The sequence below is a fragment of the Phoxinus phoxinus genome (genome assembly GCF_949152265.1).
Source record: "Phoxinus phoxinus genome assembly, chromosome: 13".
NCBI classification, from domain to species: Eukaryota; Metazoa; Chordata; class Actinopteri; order Cypriniformes; family Leuciscidae; genus Phoxinus; species Phoxinus phoxinus.
In genome coordinates, this window is record NC_136888.1 from 12,397,780 (window position 1) to 12,418,301 (window position 20,522).

Below are 20,522 nucleotides of genomic sequence, written 5' to 3' on the forward strand. Positions count from 1 at the left end.
TAAAGTATAAGAATTCACCTCAGAGACGGCAAGACATGGTGAGCATGGGCCGCTCAAAGCATCTCTGGCATGCAAAAGCAGCAATCACTGTGTGTGAACTAAGTCTTCACAATGATTCTTTCTTTATCAATAATACATGTAGGGAAGAACAGAAAAGATGGCTTATTAAATGGAGTTGTGCACCATTTAGAACTGAATTGAGAATGGCTAGGGATGAATTTGAAAATGAGGTAGCAAACTTGATTGCAATTCAAATTAAAGAACTGAACATGCCTTTTTGCAAGCATTTACCTTTTAAGGTTAACAGGTGTAACATAGAGAGAGCAGCAGAACTATGGATAGATGGATGGATGGATGGATGGATGGATGGATGGATGGATGGATAGACAGACAGAAAGATAGATCAACAGATATATATATTTAGATAGATAGATAGATAGATAGATCGATAGAATGACAATAGATAGATAGATGGATAGATAGATAGATGATAGATAGATAGAACGATAGACAAAATAAAAGATAGAATTACAGAACAATAGATAGATCGATAGAATGACAGAATGATAGATAGAACGATATAGATAGATATATAGATAGAAAAAAATATAGAATGACAGAACAATAGATAGAACAATATATATATATATATATATATATATATATATATATATATTATGACAGAATGATAGAATGACAGGATAATAGATAGATCGATAGAATGACAGAAAGATGGATGGATAATTTATTCAATTTCACTTTTTGTCATTCCAATTCCAATTAAAATGAATGTGGGGTGTGGCCAAATCAATTCAAATTTACTTTCATGAATTGAAAAGGAGCCAATTACTTGATTCCAAATCTTGCACAATCCTGTTATTATATAAAGAAATAAAAAGTATCATTAAAGCATTAAATTGAGTTTGACTGAAAATAGTAATGCCGCTATAAACGGTATGAACGAACACTTCCCTTGATCGCTGCAGTCTTGATTCGACTGCCACTTTCTACTCTCTGCAGTGCAGAACTTGCTAAGCAGATTTGCGGAGAGCTTGCCTGCTGTCGTACGTGTGTAAGTGTGACTCGGGGGCCGTCTATGGATGAGCCGCACCGATCATCTGGAGCAGATGAAAGGCTCTCTCAACATTCCCATGGGGCACTCTGCAATCCCCACTGTCATCCCGGGAGAGTCACGGAAGAAGGGGAAATAAGGCCAGCTCTAATCTACAGCCCACCAGAGACCCAGTCTGAGCCTTGGCGAGTCAATCCAATCCAGGCTGGGCCAGTCTGGACCCTCTCCTTCACAGAAACACCGCACACAACTGCAGAAGTGTCTGGGAAGTTTTTAATGGGAGTCTGGAACTTTCCGCTTGGGTTTCTTTCACACATTCAGTATGAAGGGAAATAGGACAGCCACGGGGATGACACTGGCGGATGATTAAGACGCCTTGGGAATGGCCTCGACTGGTGAAAGATGCTTTTGGTCGATGTGGGGGTTTAAAGAAGTTATTAGGAGATGATTCACATTCGTTAGATGAAAGTTAGACAGGTCTGATAGGTGTGATTTGGGGAATGAGATGGTGTCGCTCTGAAATATAACAAGTGTCTAACATAGCACTTTAAAGCTTTTTTTTGTCCAAAATTTAGATAATAATCATGAATCCATTTTCCAAACTGTGTTTTTGTCTTATCCTGAATCACAACGGTACACCTACAATAAGTGTTTATACTGGGACTATTTTAGACTTTAGACTTTACGGGGTTGGAAAAACATGAGGGTGAGTAATTACTGACAGAATTTTCATTTTTGGGTGAACTAACCCTTTAACAGTATTTGCAAACAAAAATATTTGGTATTCTATGATGTTCTGAACAGTCTTTCTTTTTTTTGCTGATGTAAATATGTTAAGGTGATATTATCTAGATTGCTGGAATAGATAAAGTTTTTTTTTTTTTACTTGGAAGAAAACTATATTAAAAATACTTTTTATTTACCTTTATAGTCCTTCTGGAATAAAAGCCTTCATTTTAATCTGGTTTGTCATACATAGACATTAAAGGAGACATATTATGCCATTTTTTACAAGATGTAATATACGTCTCTGGTGTCCCCAGAATGTGTCTGTAAAGTTTCAGCTGAAAAAAAAAATCGTGCATGTATCTTTAAATGCAAATGAGCTGCTGCTCCCCACCCCACTTTACAGCTCGTTCCACTGATACGCTGCCAAAAACTAAAACATTTGGTTTTGATTATCATATCTATCGTGGTCACGCTCATGTGACATTGCAGTTCTTCATCATCATGAAAGTTTATTATCTACATGCGTTTTAAAGCCATATCAGTCTAAACTTCTGATAAATGTTTTTTTGAGCGCACACATCCGAAGCACAGAAGCTGGCTGTCAGACGAAGCGTCTCGTGGGTATTAAACTAAGTTCTCTTTCACGTCTTACTGCACTTAAACTGTCAAATACACACAAGGTTCACATAAACAGTCAGTTCTGTCTGCGAATGTAAACAGCAAGTAAAGAAATCATATGTGTATATTAGATCTGTGTATTAAAGTGAAAGCAGCGTAATATACAGCACCTACTGCTATACATGCTGTTAATATGAATCAAACAACAAAAGAAAAACTGAAAATCACTCACTGCTCTTGATTGAATAACTTAGCACGTTCAAGTAAGAAATGTATTATTAAATCTATTGTTAAATGCTCTGGCGAGGAGATAAACATGGCTGACTGTGTAAAGCTCACTCAGGGCGGGGTCTATGCTAATAGGGCCGAGTCCGTCAGCAGTCGTGGGCGGGGCCTAAGCATATGTGATGTCACAAAAGTTACAATCTGCAAACAGCTTGTTCTGAGACACTGCTTATGATTTATGGGAATTAAAAAAGAGGAGTGGGTGGATTTTTACCATTATAGGGTGGTTGTGTACACACACTGCTGACTCACATTTATGTTCCAAATTTTGCATAGTAGGTCCCCTTCAACATGTGTCCTTACAGAATGTCTCAATAAGAAGATAGTAATATTACTAAAAAGATGCTTTGAAAATGCAAAAAAAGTAAACTATGTAAATAATTAAAATTAATTATGTAAATAAAAACAATGTATTTATATGAATATGTTTTGTGGTGGGACCGATGAAAAAAGTTTAAAATTTTTTTTAATTGAATAATAAAACAAACAAATAAACACTTATTGTTAAGATTTGACCTGCATGGATTTCATGGCTGGATTATGCTAATTAATGCTGGTTTTTGATATAGGTCTAGGTAGGTCATCATGCATTATATTTACCGACTAGCATTATCTTTCTGGTGAAACAGGTTAACTAAGTAAGTCTTGCTAGTGAGCAGCTATGCTGGCCTGGGACGTAACTGTAAAAAACAAAACAAAACAAAAAAACATAAAGCTAATGTTTAATGGTTTAATTTTAGCGTTGTTTTAGCAGCTTTCGCATTGTTGCTGCAGTTTTTGCTCACAAAGAAATTTCAATAATTAATTTTGTAGTGAAAGAACTTCAATATGTCTATGAAGAGAGTTAAGTATCTATGGCGGCGATTAGGGCCACTGCATTGCAGATGTGATTAGAGAGTCTTTGTTCACTTCAGCGTAGCTCCGATCAGAGGTCAGTCCAGGATACGGGCAACAGCCCACAAAATGCTGTTTCAAACATTACCAGGCCATTTTCCACTAGTTCATTTCATTCTCAATACCCTGGGCCACATTTCGGGAAACATTGAAATACTGTAAACAGCTTTAGCGGTGCAAAGGTGCTTCGTCAGTGCCATTTCTTTCATGCAATACCTTTAATTACCTCTTCAGTCCATTGCAGAAAATAACGATGGCAATTCAGCTGTTACCAAACTAATGGAACGTTTCGGCGCCAGGAGGTCATAATCCTCAAAAGGAAGGGGGTAGGGGATAAAAAAAAAAAACTAATCAACTCATAATACGAACGCTTTCAAAATGTTTTCAATTGGCTATTTGCAATTACTGCCCTAAAAAGTCCCCTCGTAAAGCACGACGGTGTTTTCATACATATGGCTGTTTGGGCTAATAAACAGAATTACCTCCAACCGCACAAGGTCGGACCTGAGACGGAGCTTGCAGTGATTGGAAGAGGGGAAATGAGAGCGTAATAGAAAGGCATTAATGTCCCTGACAGTGAAGTGATTAAACGAGAGCGGCATAGGAAGGCTTTTTAACGAGTGGAGAGGCAGTCGTAATTAAGAGCTAAACTCACACCGCTGAAATGTCGTCTAATTAAGTCCATTCTTTAATGCTGCCGTGTGCTCAGAGCCAGCCGGAGGAGGGACGCTTTATGACTGCAGCATGTGGAGGCTGTCGCATCTTTGTTTCAGAATGATCAGAGGTTTAAAGGACACAGAACAGCATAAACTGCGTCATTGATCCTTTATGCATTTATGTTTGCTGATACCCACAAAAACAGCTATGCAGTTATCCAAGTTGTCATACTGGACGTCAAGACCGAGTTGGGTTGGAGTAAAGTTTGGTAAGACAGATTTGTTTTAGCTGAATCCAAGTGAACAAGCAAAGGTTCAGGGTTCATACAGACTTTTCCATGACTTTTGAGGCAAATATTCATGACCTAACGTACCATGAAACGTCTATGTATGCATGTAAAATATTTAGAATGAATTTCCACGTTTAAATCTGCCACAGTATATCTAAACTAAAACTTAATGACAAGCTACGTGGTTTAAAATATAAAAATAAGCAAAAACTGCACCAGACTTTATCTTACACACACAAAATATAATGTCACGTGAAGGATTGCCCGAACGTTACACAGATATTTGTGACAAATTTGTGACTTTTCGAAAACTTTTTGTTTAATGTAATGACCCTGAAATAACTTTTTCAGGTTTTTCATGACAGTACAATCCCTGTTAGTTGGTGGTAATGGTGGCTTACCTAAAGGTATGGCCATGGGAATGAGGTAACCTCGCACTGGAGAACCAGGCTGCTGCTGTTGACCAGGATCACTGGGGCTGAACAGGAAATGGGGCTCAGAGACTGAAGGCTGCAGGGCAGGAACACCATCTACAAACTGGCTAGTTTGGGTTTTAGATGACTTCATCTTCACCCCTATATGAGCGAATGAAAAGAGTGGGACAAGAATCCATAAAGAGTTAAATGGAAGACAGAAAAGGCAAAATTAGGGGTGGGGAATACGGCAAAAATATATCGTCTTTTTTTTCAGGCAGGATCATGTTCATCATTTTTTTTTTTGCTTTTAAAGACTATTTCACACTAAAAGAAACGTAGATCATCACTTCTAATTGAAGGGCTGAAACTCACCTTTGACGGTCTCTACTACTTTAGGTCGCTGAGGTTTGGATTTCGGTGTGGGGGAGTTGAATCGAAGGTAAGGGCTTTTTTTGAGTGTGCGTCGATGACCCTCATAAAGAGCTTTTCCATACAGTCTGGCCAGATACTCTTGATCATCATGAGATTTAAGCACAACCGACTGAGCATGGGGGGGGGGAAAACACTCAATTAACAAACTGTGTATCAAGATTTAAAATAGCAAACATGGCAAGCATTTTATACTATGATGCACTCATACCGTATGTATGGTATGGCACATTATACAAATATACACTCATACATATAGTAAACATAATAAACTATACTAATTATATTGATAGTAAACATGGCATACAGTTATGGTAAATTACTACAATATTACATTTTTATAATTATTATTTATTTGATTTAAAAAAATAACAACAACATAATATTGTGAAATATGATCACAATTTAAAATAATACTGTACATTTAAAATGTAATTTATTTCTGTGGTGTAAAGCTGAATTGAAACAAGTCTTCAGTGTCACGTGATCCTTCAGAAATCACTCTAATATGCTGATTTGCTGCTCAAGAAACATTATTATTATCAGTTGATAAAAGTTGTGCTGCTTCATATTTTTGTGGAAACCGTGATAAAAAAAATTCAGGAACAGAAAGTTCAAAAGAACAGCATTTATTTGGAATAGTAATCTCTTGTAACTTTATAAATGTCACTGTTGAACAATTTAATGCATCCTTGCTGAATACAATTTTTATTTCTTTCAAAAGACAAAAATCTAACTGACCCCAAATATATATGGTAAACAACATGGTAGATTATGCTGTACACTGATACTATATTATGATACACTGACATCGACAGCGATATACTAAATATAACCCATATATAATGACTGCATGCAATAACACTGATCAGAACATGTTTAAAAAGTAGAAAGTTATAGCTTTGCTTACGTAAAGTGAGGCATAGCCCTAAGGATTTTATTTAGTTGAATCTAAAACGCATGGCAACCCCCAATTGTCGCCAGCAAAATAACTCTCAACCTCTTGTAACTGTGTGCTCTGTTGTCTGGATTGACTGCATCTTTAACGATAGCAGCAATTAAATGCCTGGATGGCCTTCACACATAGTAACCTTCAGATAACCACTGAATGTGTTGCTAGGTTAAGAATCATCCACACAGACACCGGGCAACGTGGACAGCCATTAACAGGACCAGGCTTGTGCCAAACACAGATAAGGCGAGCCTGCCTCTCGTCTTCTCACTCTTTATTTTTAGCAAATTAGTGTCGGGGCAACATATGGGTGCTCAAAGCGCCTCATTTAGAGAAAATGCCACGGAGACACAGAAGTACTGAGCTACAGTGTTTACATCCAGATGGGCCATTTTGGGAGTGTTGTGAGCTTGTCAGGTCACGGTGATAAGTAAACAACACGCACAGGATTAAACACTGCTAACAAACAGGTTAGAAGATCCTACAATTCATTATTAGTTTTAATAGAACAGACAGATGATTTGGACCACAGCCAAATAGCCAATTATAAAGCTCTCATGTCATTTAATGGTAGTCATAATCTACTGCCTGGTGCCTACATACAGAATGAAGATTCCTAACCTAAATGAAAGTGCATACAGTAAATCAGGAGTTTTTAAACTATTGATGCCAAGGACCCCAAAATATGATGATTATTTTACGCGGGATCACCCTTCACATATAGGGCCCTATTTTAACGATCTGAAACGCAAGTGTCAAAGTGCAAAGCGCAAGTAACTTTGTGGGCGGATCCCGGCGCTGTTGCTATTTTCCCAGCGGGATAAATGACTCTTGCGCCTGACGCAAATCTAAAAGGGGTTGGTCTGAAGTAGCTTCATTATTCATAGGTGTGGTTTGGGCGTAACGTGAAATAAACCAATCAGAGCGTCCTCTCACATTCCCTTTAAGAGCAGGCGCGCTTGTTTCATGGCGGATTGTTATTATAACGGCGGATTTGCCAGCGCGCGCCAGGAGCTGTTCACAGCCGAGGAAACCGACGTTCTCGTCAGGGCCGTAAAACACAGAGAAGTGACATTGGGGGTGATGGGAGAAACCCACCCAAATTAGCTTCGGTTAAACAGGCGTATAGTAAATGTGTAGCCTAATCTAGATTTTTTTATTTTTTTTATCTAGATAGATCTTTTTCACATCTTCACGGACACAACAATGATTTCCCTTGTGTGTTAATATTTTTCCTTGTAATAATGTATGATTTGCAAAAATGAAAACTGCTGCATCTGTTTATATTAGAGAATCAAAGTGGATGCGCGTTAACATTATGGCCAAGCACGCGCCCTTAAAATACCATGTCACTAACGCGCAAAGCGCCACTGTCTTTAGACAGTTTTTTTCCTGGTCAATGGCGCAATTGCTTTCTAAAACTGGAAAATAGCACCAGGGGAGTTTTGCGCCGGAACACGCCTCCTCTTTGCGCTGAACCGCCCCCGCGAGCGCAAGTTCATTTCCTAATTTACCGACGTGCGTCTGTGGAGGGAAAAGTCCGCTGTGCGCGGGTGCAAAATAGGAATGATACATGCGTCGGTGTACAAAGTCAATTGCGCTGGGTGCAAGATAGGGCCCATACTGTATATTAGTAAATATATACATTAAGGATTTGAATACACAAGTTAATAAGCACAAGTATCTTTTAGAATAAGGTTTAATATCTAAATGACAAGATTATCAATTCTAATTAATCCCATTTCATTTTGTATAGTAGAACAGCTGAACACTGTACACAGTAAAATTAAAACATTAAATATTAAAATAAAGAAATGCTATATGCATTATGTGTGTATATCCATCTATATACTGTATATATAGTATGCACATACCTCTTTATTTATTTATTTTTTTTTGGGGGGGGGGGGTCTAATATTGTATTTCTAATAACTATTTTTCTCCCATTCACTATTAGAGTGAAACCTGAAGAAAAACATTTTCAATTTAATTCATAATTGTTTTCCTAATAAATATTTACCCCAAGCAGTTTGACAGTTTACTTCAACAGTCCTAAAAATAAAATATTTTTTCTCTCTCTCAAAATTTTCACTGAACATTTTTAAAGATGCTATGTCAAGTAAAAAGAAGTTTAACATTTAAAAACCCATGAAACCCTGTCTTCAGCTCCATCCATCAGTGCTGCAGTCGGATACCACTGTGCAGCAACTACCGTTTTTCAGTTTGAATGGCCTTCAAGAATTATTTAGCAGCCTACAATCTGCAATAGTCAGAATTATGCTGTCTAGGCAGGCATCTCATTGCAATTGAAACCGAGCTTTAATATTTCATTATCAGAGGAGTTTGGTTGTTCTGTCCATTGTGTGAACACATTGTGAACGGCATTAGATAACACTGATATAATCCTGCTCACCGTCTCTTGCTTCGCTTCAGGTCTGGTTCTAACAGACAGAGCGGGTTGTTTGCTGTGTGCCAGTGTGCTTTCTGCTTGTGTTCTCACTGAGCCTCTCAGAGAGGTTTTCTTCTCTGCCGCAGAGGTTTCACCTCCCCCTCTTCCTCTTCCTCTTCCTCCACGTCCACTCCTGCTCCTCTGGTCCTGCTGCACCACTTTAGCGACTGCAGCATCACTCCTCTCAGAGTTCTCCCTCGCCAGATCATCCTGACAGGAGGAAGACAAGACAAAGGGAAGGAGAAAGAGACAGAAGACCTTGAAGTCAGAAACACTGGAATGTGTGTTTAATAAATAGTGCACGGAAAGTTATTTTTAAAAAATGGTATAAAAAAAAATATGTGCTAGATGTTACTTATGTATGGAAGCTTGTTTCCACCATGGCATAAAAAAATAATAATAATCAAAGGTAATTGTGACCTTTTATCTCACAATTCAGACTTTTTTTCCTCGCATTTGCAAGGTTATATCTCACAATTCAGACATTTTTCTCACAATTGCAAGTTTTTATCTCACTATTCAGACTTTTTTTCTTGCAATTACGAGTTTATATCTCACAATTCAGACTTTTTTCCTCACAATTGCAAGTTTATATCTCACAATTCAATCATATCTCACAATTTAAAAGCGGCTTTACAGTGATAAATGGGAAAATAATGATTCAATGATGCAACAAAATTCAATTCTGCTGTAAAGCAGCTCTAAAAAGACAATAGTAAACGGTCATTATACAGTTGAAATCAGTTCAGTGTTGATTCAGTTTGGTTCAATAACTGTGTGAAGTTAATCAGTTATGGAATGAGTTAAATTAATCTCTGAAGTAGATTTGGAGAAAACCGTGATGTCATCATCCTGCTCAGTTCAGTTCTCGTCCAATAGTGGCAGTGCAGTCAAGTCAATAATATTGCAGAATATTAAGTGTCCTCAACTAAAGCAAGCCAAAAGGCAAAAGTGGCAAGGAACCAAATACTCTAAAATTGCTTTATAGCATAAAAAGGTAATTACGACTTTTTATCTCACAAGTTTTTTTCAGCCGTTTTATTGTCCGCCAGGTAAATAATCATAAACGTGATCACTTGGAAAAGTAATAGCAGATCTCTGCTCAATGCCAAACATAAGCAAACGCAAAAAGCACTAATGGTTATTCAAATATTTCCCCTTTTAAAACAGTATTTCGGAGAACAAAGAACAGTGACAGATTGTGCAGAAACAACAGATTGTATTTGAAGGCAGAAAAAGAGACAAAATCTTTCTGTTCAGCTCACCTGAATCTCCTTGCTGAGTGTATTGATCCAGGCATCAACTGTCTTCTTTATCCTCAGCTCTTCACGGACATCTCTACAGGACAAGACACATGACAGGTCGTCAACATCTTCAAAGACACGAGAGAAAAAAAACATTCATCTAGAAACTCGAGCCACAGAGCTACTTTTCTTGTTGTGTTGCTCTAGGCACGTTTAGTCATCCTAGTGCTTTGTACGGTAGAGATTCAAGGTCACTTTTCAGCTACTTTTAGAGATTAATTTTAGAAGAGTTAACTTGCTAAATAAAGCTAAATTAATAAAATTTCTTTAGATTGATAATGTGCAGTGGAGATTTACTCTACCGTTCGGAGTCAGTAAGATTTGTTTTATAGGCCTAATTTTATTCAGATTTTTTTTGCAAAAAATCTATATCATTTTATCACTGGATTCAGTTTAGTTCTTTTCAGAGATGCATTTACTTCAAAATGTGGAAGTGAATGAATCCAATTTTCAACCGTAAGATGAATTTCTACATATTCTAAATGAACTAAATAGATTGGAAACTAGCACTGCCACGCAGCGCATGGAATTTTGCCATAAACACAGTTAGTTGGACTTCTGTGAGTTGTTTTATTTTCACGTCCTGAGTGTCTGAGATCCCCAATCCCAATGAGGGATGACATCTGCAGGCAGAGCAAATCTAAATGTGGCACACTGCGTTTAAAGACGCAACAGTCTTCCAGCATTTCTCCGCTGAACACATTATGCTAATGCCCTGCTGTCTCTTGGACTGTTAGCCCATCTCTGCAACACTTATTGCACTGTATAAATCACAGAGATGAGGAGACGAGTGACAATCCCAGCATGCCATCCAAACTGCTGCTCTGAACCACCAACAGCCCATGTATCTAATTCTTGCTTCCTTTTCCCTCTTTTCATCTCTGCATTTCTGCTCAGAGGGATTGAAAAGGAAGTGTGTGTTTGTGTGGGTTTGTGTAAGGACACACTAGAGTTTATGCTACAGTACGTCAAAAAAACATTGCAAATCCATTGAAGGGATGTCACATGGACCTAAAGGAGTTTTTTTGAAGTCGCTCATGCGACCAAAAGATGAGAAAAACTAGGGACGTGCACCACTACATATTTTTAAAATTGTCTGTCTTAAAGCTGAATTTATTTTTAACTTGTAATGGCATCTTAGAAATATAACACTCATGGAGGGGTGCTCAAAAACAGTGTGAGATGCGATGCAACAATCAAGGACGTTCATCTAAATGCGGCTGGCTATAATAACAATACTTTAAAGGGGAAGAACATAGAGGCAATGTTTTTGTCAAGCAGCTGAAGCACATCACATGGTCCGCATGATAATTATATAGTGGTTCAATGGTTCACAAAACTCACGGTTCTGATCATACTGCAGTTTTTCACGGAGTCACGGATCGCATCATTTTTTGGATCAGCAAGAAAAAATGTGTGTGTGTGTGTGTGTGGGGGGGGTCAGTAAAAAATAAGAACATAATATGCACTTATGTTTCGAGCAAGTATTATATGTATAAATAATGTATGTGGATATATGTATCAAAATTGTAATATATATATATATATATATATAATTTTTTTATTGCTCGAAATAAACTTCAATCAATCAATCAATCAATCAATCACTAATTACAAGCATAGATAAATATAATGTAACAAAGTTACAAATAAAGTAAAGTCTAATTCAAAAATGTTATACCGTAATTAAGGTTTTCTTCAATCTAGGCTTTAATGTCTTTTTTTTTTTTTTTTTTACATTAAAGGGATAGTTCACCTCAAAAATTTAAATGATCCCATAATTGACTCACCCTCAAGCCATCCAATGTGTATATGACTTTCTACTTTCAGCCAAGCACAATTGGAGTTATGTTAAAAATGATCCTGGCTCTTCCAAGCTTTATAATGGGAGTGAACAGAAACTGAGATTTTGAACCCCAAAAAAAGTGCATCCATAAAAGTAATCCATACGCCTCCACGGGGTTAATAAAGACCTTCTGAAGTGAAGCGATGTGCTTATTTCAGAAAAATATACATAATTATAACTTTATAAACTGTAATCACTAGCTTCCGGATAAAGGCCGCCCGCACGTTCACGAGAGAGTCGAGTTTCGGCGTATGACGTAGGATGTAGTAATGTTATAAATTTATATAGGCTAGTATTTTTCATTTATGGGTGAACTAACCCATTGTGAATGCATGCGAATGCCTGGATCCAATATAATGATATACATGTGCTTTCTTTCTCAACTGTTTACAATCACTTAAGACAAAAAGATTCTGTTCACGAAAATACTTGCCGAGACTGGGATTTTGACATCATTCTGTGAGTATGTATTGGTTCAAGTGCAAGGAGATGCGAAAGAGGATTCAATTCAGTGTACTGAACCCCTCTCTGTGCGCACAGGTAAGAGATCGCGAGTAATGAATTGAGCTCTCGAAATGAATATAAATAGAGAAATGCAAACTCAGAATATTAGGCAAACCTGGAATAATTATTTATGTTAAATATACTTTATGTATTTAATCTCACTTTATTAACCAATGTCTTTGCTGCTGACCTTCAATGATCCAATTCAACCATACTAATAAGCAAAAGCAACTTCAGCAATAAAAACAAAAAATGAAACACAAATCTGATGTTTAACTGAGGCAAGAGTGTTGAACTTCCTTCTGTAATCCAGAATGGCAGCGGTTTGTTTGAGCAGCGCCCTCTACTGTACAGGTGTGAATTTGCATTTCCTTCACCCTGGGGCTAATTCATTTATTTGGTGTAAAAGGGCCTTTACATTTGCCAAAAATACATATTTTTTTTAAATGTTAAAAAACAAACAAGCAAGCCCAGACCAGGTGAGAAAAACTAACAGAAAAGTAACATATGTTTTCAATAAAACAAAAAAGTTAAAAGTTATTTTCCCCAACACTGCATACAGGTGAGACAAATATACATAATAATAATATAATGTAAATATTTCTTTTTTATAAAAATAATGATAACACTTTAGTTCAGGGCCCAATTCTCACTATTAACTTGTTGCTTATTAGCATGCATATTACTAGGATATTGACTGCATTGGCCATATTCTACATCCCTTAATCCTACCTAATTAATAATTAATAAGCAGTAATTAGGAGTTTATTGAGGAACAAGTCGTAGTTAATAATTAGTGAGATAGTAGTAATAATTAAGAATTGGACCCCTAATCTAAAGTGTGACCAAAATAATATTACTATATTATAATATTTGTACTTTTTTTGTAATAAATATTATTTCAGTTTTGAATTCTATCCTGTGGACAATGGAATCTTTTGGAAAAAGAGAATCAAGCCTTCTTTTAGTTCAGCCACCAAAATGGACTATTTATCTGCCACAATAATAACTGATCATTTAGTCAACTTCACTAATTAACTAGTCGGTTATTGGATGATCCATCCTTACTACTGACCAATGAGAATTTCAACCTGACATTGCTTTTTTCCACACCATCAAAACCTATCAAACGTCAAATCTACATCAAGGTGCGATCGGGAAGAAAGTTTGGACTTTGAAATTGCACAAACAATGCAACATAAATGAAAGCCTCAATGCAGCCAGAGCCAATCGTCTGCTAGAGATGATGACTGGAAAGAAAACGTTTCAGTGGCCGAGCAGCACAGATTCAGCCTTGCTACAACAGCTGGCCATGAAAAACACAAAGAGAATGAAGCTCTACTGATCCTTACCCAACATCCAATGGACCCTGTCCACAAACACACACACAAAGAGTTAGCCATAGAAAAACAGAGGGCACGAGGACTCACTGATCCACGGACACACACACAGCTGCCCGCAAAATCTCACAAGCCGCTTTCGACACAAACAGGCTCTGAGATGAAGGCCCTGGCTGGCCATTAAAGCCTTGTCACAGTGTGTCTGCCGAGCGTCTGCCGCGTGATGGATTCGCCTAATCAGATGATGCTCGAAGACACTTGTGATTCCAAATGGAGCACAATTGATTCGAGCGACGAGAATGACCTTCAATTAACCTCTATAGACGACCCAGCATTTTCTTCACCGTTCTTCAACCGAGCCCCTTTAAACTCCTTATTATCCAGTAAATTTGGGCTTCTCGGGAGGGGAGAGAGTGGAAAATGAGCCATAAAGACTATTTAGCACCTCGCTTTATTCACATTCCCTCCACAAAAATGGAGAAATTCATGACAGATCTGGAGAGGACGAAATGAAAGCATGCAAAAACCTTGGGTGCCAGAAAAAGATAAAAGCTTCAATTACTGCTGATCGGTAAAAATATTTATTGAGTGTATTGAGAGTTTAAGTACTGTATGCTTTTGCAACAAAATCATGCGCCAAAAATATTACTGATTGAAATATTTCTTTGAAATATAAATAATATTTTTGCCAAATATTAGAACACACATTATATTGTTTACAAAGCAAACTTAACCAGTTCTATGCTAAGAAAGTAGACTAAGCTTGATAGGCGAAGCCTTATTGAAAACGCATAAAAAGGGAAATATTTCCTTTGACCATATTTAGCTTAGTATTATAATTTGATGGGTGACTGGTAATTAAATATGCAAAAAGACACCATGATGCACCAAGACACCAAATATGAATATGTAATTTCATGGTTAAGAATAAATAGAATAAATAAAACTATAAGGCAATTTTCTAATCAAGCATCAAATAGAATACTACTGTATAAAAAAAATAAGTTGTTTGAATATTTATGTGATCAAAAGTGACAGTAAAGACGTTGAAAAAGTTTTTTTTATTTCGAAATAAATGGTAGGTTTTTTTCTACTCAAACAATTCTGGAAAAAAATGTATCACAGTTTCCACAAAAATATTAAGTAATTGTTATTAACATGGATAATAATATGAAATATTTCTTGAGCATCAAATCAGCAAATTAGAATGATTTCTGAAGGATCATGTGACACTAAAGACTGGAGTTATGATGGAGAAAATTCAGCTTTGCATCACAGGAATGAATAATATTTTAAAATATATTCTAATAAAAAAATGATGATATTTCACAATAGTACTGTGCCTTGACGAGCATACAAGTCTTCTTTCAAAAATCTCAGAGACTGAGACTTAATATTGAATGCTAATGTACAGTAGGTCTGCACATTTGATGATGCGCATCGTACAATGATAAGTAATGCATTGCTCAAGTACAGTAAGATCAAAAGCAAGTAAAATAGAAGAGAAATGATTTCAAAGTTGGGAGTCTACAGAATATCAGGAGTATAACTGTCTAAAAATCAAGACTGCACCAAATGAGACTTCAGCAAGCATCCAACCCAAGCACTTGGTCCCCGATGAACGATAAAAGCACATAATCTCTGAGGTTAATAACGGATGTAATTCTCAGGGTAATTACCAGAATCATCAAGCGCTCTTTGAGGAGCAGTTGACACAACTACCAATTACGTAACTCGATAATAAGACAGTCTTTTCCTCCGAAAGTTATGATGTAAGCCGACGGGAAACTTGAATATAATACAGGTCGAACGCCGCGCCTCAGCTACTGAGCCATAACGATTATGAGTGTAGACGGCAGGAAACATCAAGAAAGTCAGTTTGAAGCAGCGCGAGGAGTGATAAATCTCAATACTGACTCCGAAACCCAAAGTCTCCGCCATCTGTTGAATTATGCAACACCCTTCATGAGATTTTCAGCACATGGGATAATTACAATTACAAAGTCATTGAAACTCAGACTGAGAAAATATTGCCTTTACCCAAGTGTGAGCTGTAACTTTTTTCGGTGTGGTGCATAATGAAGGAGAATAAAAAAAGATCTGAAAGTTTCACGTTCGCAAATGCCCTCATTAATATTTCACCGCGATGGATGGCGGGAATAAAATCGAACTTCAGACTCGTTTTGCAGTGTCACTTCCTCAAATGAATGAATCCATCAAGCCCTGCACATAAAGCACGACGTGAAACGCTCTCTCTCGCTGCGGCGCGGGTGGCGTGGGCTAAACCGGTGAACGGGGGAGAGCAGAACAGCATCTGGCACCTCAATCCGTGCGACCTTTCAGAAGAGGAAAAGATCAAAGCCATTAGAGCAGGGAGAGGAAGACGCATCAATCAGCGCGTTTGTGTTTTCATGCACACGCAAGTATTAGGAGCGGGGCTGATTGCAGCTGCCATTTTGGAGACAATTAACATTGAGGCTGACATTTTGTTTGAAGAGTTTGGATACTGAGACGGGTTTGAGAGGTGTCGGAGAGGGACCGTCGAGCCAAGAAAAGCAGACCCTACCGTTGTTGGGCTGTGGCGAAGCTTTCAGCTTAAAAACAAAAGCACGATGACGTCAAAACAGTCGCAAAAACATTCATGTTAATTCAGAACATACTGGACAATCAGAGTTATGTATTTGATATATTTTTAGATAGATTGAGATATGATACTGTAGATATGTCAAACGATATTATGCAATCTATCAGTCATATCATATGGTATCAATATATTGGAAATATTTCAACTAAAAACTATGCTCACTTATCAGATTAAAATAAGTGGTCCCCTCTCTGTACCAAAATATAATAACAATAAATATCAACATCAACAACAACACCAATCATTGCTATTATTATTAGCAAATTAGACATCCAAAAATGTCTGAAAGTAATAATATGGATTATATTATATTATTTTATATCATTAATAGCATTGATTGTTGTTCATGCCATTTTTGATCATGATGACAATAATAACAATACTGATAAGAAGAGTAATCAATAACAACAAAAACAAAAAAATATTAGCAAACGTTGCAGAAATGAAAAAATCTTCTACTCATTATTATTATTATCAATAGAAACAACAATTACAAATGAATGAGACAAGCAAAAAATGCTGAAATTAATAATAATAATTATCATTATTGTTATAATTATTACAATAACCTATTTAAAATAAATTTAAGGTTTTAAGTCAGCTTAAATGTTGCTGTCTCTGGGCACAAATGCAACTTTTCAGTCCAATTGATATGCTGATAATATAATGTGCAATGAAATTAGAAAAAAATAGATTAAAAATTTGAAAAAGATTGCGTTTTCACTAGTGGCCTCAAGACTTTTTTCTTTTTTTTACTCCACTGTGAATCAGTCAAACGCTAATAACAATATTTTAAAATATTTGGGCATCAAAAACGGGTCCCCGTGATTTTTCCAGCACTGACGTTGCACAGAGCCCGAGGAAAGCGAGAACACTGCTGTTCTTTCTGCTTTCACAGCCTCCGCATCATATAACAGACAGCAGTCCTGGGGCGGCCTTCTCCATTTCAGATTCTAAACTGCTGCTTTAGCACTCTGCCGCTGCCACGTCTCTATCTCTCCGTATCTCTGGAAATGTGCATGATGTAGGCAGCGACTATGGCTCGGGGTGTATCACAAGCCATTAGCTGCTCTGTGTCTGGGGTAATGTCACATTGAGAGCAGGCAGAATGGTAAGATTGAGTGTGACCTCCTGCTATAGAGCGTTATACTCTCCAAGAGACGTGGTAAAGCAGACTCCACCCCAGCAAAAACATCCCTTCGCCTGGCTCTGAGCGTAATGCGCTTTAAAAGCTGCAAACAAAAGTGAACTCATAATTCACAGTGACGTAACCTCCTGGTGGCGAGTCTCTATCGACGACACCATGCTGTGACCGGGGTTCAGGTCTGACTCCACTGACCTAAATATGAAAGAAGCACACCTACACTCAAATGTTATTTTTTTCTGTGAAACACAGTAGAAGACATTTCTTCTACACGCAGCTTTTTCCATACAACGACAAAAAGATACAATAGTACAATAAAATAAGTCCATGTGACTCTTTCTTTATGTGTAATATACTCTAAGTCTTCTGAAGTCGTACACAATGCTATCTGGAACTGGAAATGGGGACAATATCATGCTTTTACTGGCTTTTCCCTTTATTTAAATAATAATAAATTATTACAATTATTGAGAGATATGCAAGCCAAAATTTTGGCCATTTTTCTGAAAATATTTGAGACATTAATGACGGATATTGCAAATTGCTATACACACTTTCCAATTAACAGAAGTGTCCAAAATATCAGACTATCTTTAGGTAAGACTATCTTTAGTATTTTAAGTTTATTTTATTTAAATCGAACTGTTTTATTTTAAATGTAAATAATTTTTTTAATGCTATGTTTTCTAAATAATAATACCGGTAATTATTATTATAGGTTAATTTCAGTCATTTTTGGATGTCTCATTAGCTAATAATAATCACAGCAATCAATATTGTTGTTTAATAATTATTATTATCAAAAACTGCATTATTATTATTATATAAATATATTTTAAAAAACTATAAAAATATAACCGAATAAAAATAATGCGTAATTTTTATGATTTCGTAAATTTTCATATGATTTGTTGCTCCATGAAAGATTTGCGTAAATATATATATATAAAAAATTAAAAAATTATACTTTTCCACAATAAATAATTAAATTAAATAAATAATTTATTAAATATATATATATATATTTTGTAAATATTAACAATTATCATTATTAGTTAAAGAACAATTCGCACATTCCTATCCATCACTAAAACATAAGAAGAAGAGAAAAAAAAAATGGCAGATGGAAAGATGTATTTGAATTGTGAACCAATTGCCCAAAGATTAATACAGCTGCAAAAGCAATACTTGCAATGTTCTTTTTAGAATAGTGAGCAGTCAAATTTGATTAAAACCCCACACGGCTGGCAAAGCGCTTGCCTTTTTTGTTAAAAACGTTGATCTAATTTTCTGTGCCGGGTTTAATGCGATGCCAGAGCTGTTAACCTCAGGTGGTTCCATGCCCTGCTCTCAGAGGTGAATATATTGAGATTTGGCAGGATCTGGGTAGAGGCCTCCACTGACAGATGCCAATCACAGTGATGGTTCCGTTTGGCTTAGCCCTTTCCTGCCTGGAGTGTGCTCTGAGGCCAGCTGTCAATCAAAATCTCATACCGGTTCACCGCCTCAGCACGGCCTAACTTTCACAAGCATGAAAACAGGCAGAAGTTAACCAGCAGCACTCTCAGAGGCACAGGGAAATTTGCTACCGCGCTACACTTTATGACTAGCAATTTCTTGTGGCGGATCCCCCCCCCCAATGTCAACACTGACACTCATGAGAAATCGTAAATAAAAGAAAAAAAGAAAAGCCAACGCTTTACAAAGTAGTGGCAGTACCATTGTTCAGTGATAGTCTCTGATTATTGTATTCTTACACCACGGTATTTAACTAAAACTGTTAGAGCACTTAAAAAATGTAACAATACCATGGAATTATCATTATTGTCCTTTTTTTTGTACAAGGACATATCATACCTGTTTTTGGACAGTGCCTCTAACTGCGAGTGAAGTACTTCTCCATCCTTGGCTCTCAAAATGGCTTCCAGATTTTCCTCCAGAACCTTCCTGCTCTGCCTGACCTGCCTCAGGACCAGTCCTGCATCCTCAAACATGGATGTGGGCGGCCGGATGCTCTTGAGAATGCTGGGTCTGTTCAAAGGAGCATCCCTGACGGCAATCACATCAACCGGCTCTGGGGGCTGCGAGAGAGGAGGAAAGATTGAGAGATATTGGATGCATTTAAATGACTGTGTATATTTGGAGGGGGAAAACAAACTGTCTTTGTAAGAGTGCCACTCCAGAGAATAAATATGATAAATATGTTTAATGGAATGCTGCTATGAGCCATTACGGGTGAGCACTGCTGTTGTTGTTTTTTTCTCAGAAGCATTTTCAGGACTCAACAATTAGGATTTTTTTTCTGCTGACAGACCAGTAGTTCAGATTTGTATTTGCTTTGCCAACATTTTGGCAGGTCTCACTATAGAAGAGCTCTTATTACTATGATTAATAAGAAGTATCTTATGCTCACCAAGGCTGCATTTATTTGATAAAAAAAAAAAAAATTGAAAAATTGTACATTCGATTTAAATATTATTTTAAACTGTAATTTATTCCTGTGATGTCAAAGCTGAATTTTCAGCATCATTACTCCAGTCTTCAGTGTCACATGATCCTTCAGAAATCATTCTAATGTGCTGATTTGCTGCTCAAGAAACAATTATCAATGCTGAAAACAGTTGTGCTGCTTAATATTTTAGTTGAAACTGTGATACTTTAATGAATATAAAGAAAAAAAGAACAGAATTTGAATAATTTGTTCATTATAACATTATAAATGTGTTGACTGTCAATTTATATTAATTAAAACCTATTTTAACTGATGATTCTATTACAAATCATTCTTGCAATTTCAACAAAACTACATCTATGATAGCTACAAGGATAATGTTACCTTTGTGATGAACTAAATCAGCATAATTTGCAATGAAATGTCTAATACACAACAGAAAACCATACGTTTAAGTTTGCAAAGAATAAACACACACATATAACAGATATGTGTAAT

At 36.8% G+C, this 20,522-nt stretch overlaps 1 protein-coding gene across 1 annotated transcript in view; it reads right to left on the reverse strand.

Moving 5' to 3' along the window:
• kiaa0586 (KIAA0586 ortholog) overlaps positions 1 to 20,522 on the reverse strand; it is a 116,579-nt gene that overhangs the window by 49,029 nt on the left and 47,028 nt on the right. The window contains 5 exon segments of the mRNA XM_079633871.1: positions 4,946 to 5,119; positions 5,333 to 5,501; positions 8,755 to 9,000; positions 10,056 to 10,128; positions 19,430 to 19,653. Of these exon segments, the coding sequence (XP_079489997.1) occupies positions 4,946 to 5,119; positions 5,333 to 5,501; positions 8,755 to 9,000; positions 10,056 to 10,128; positions 19,430 to 19,653 (886 nt within the window).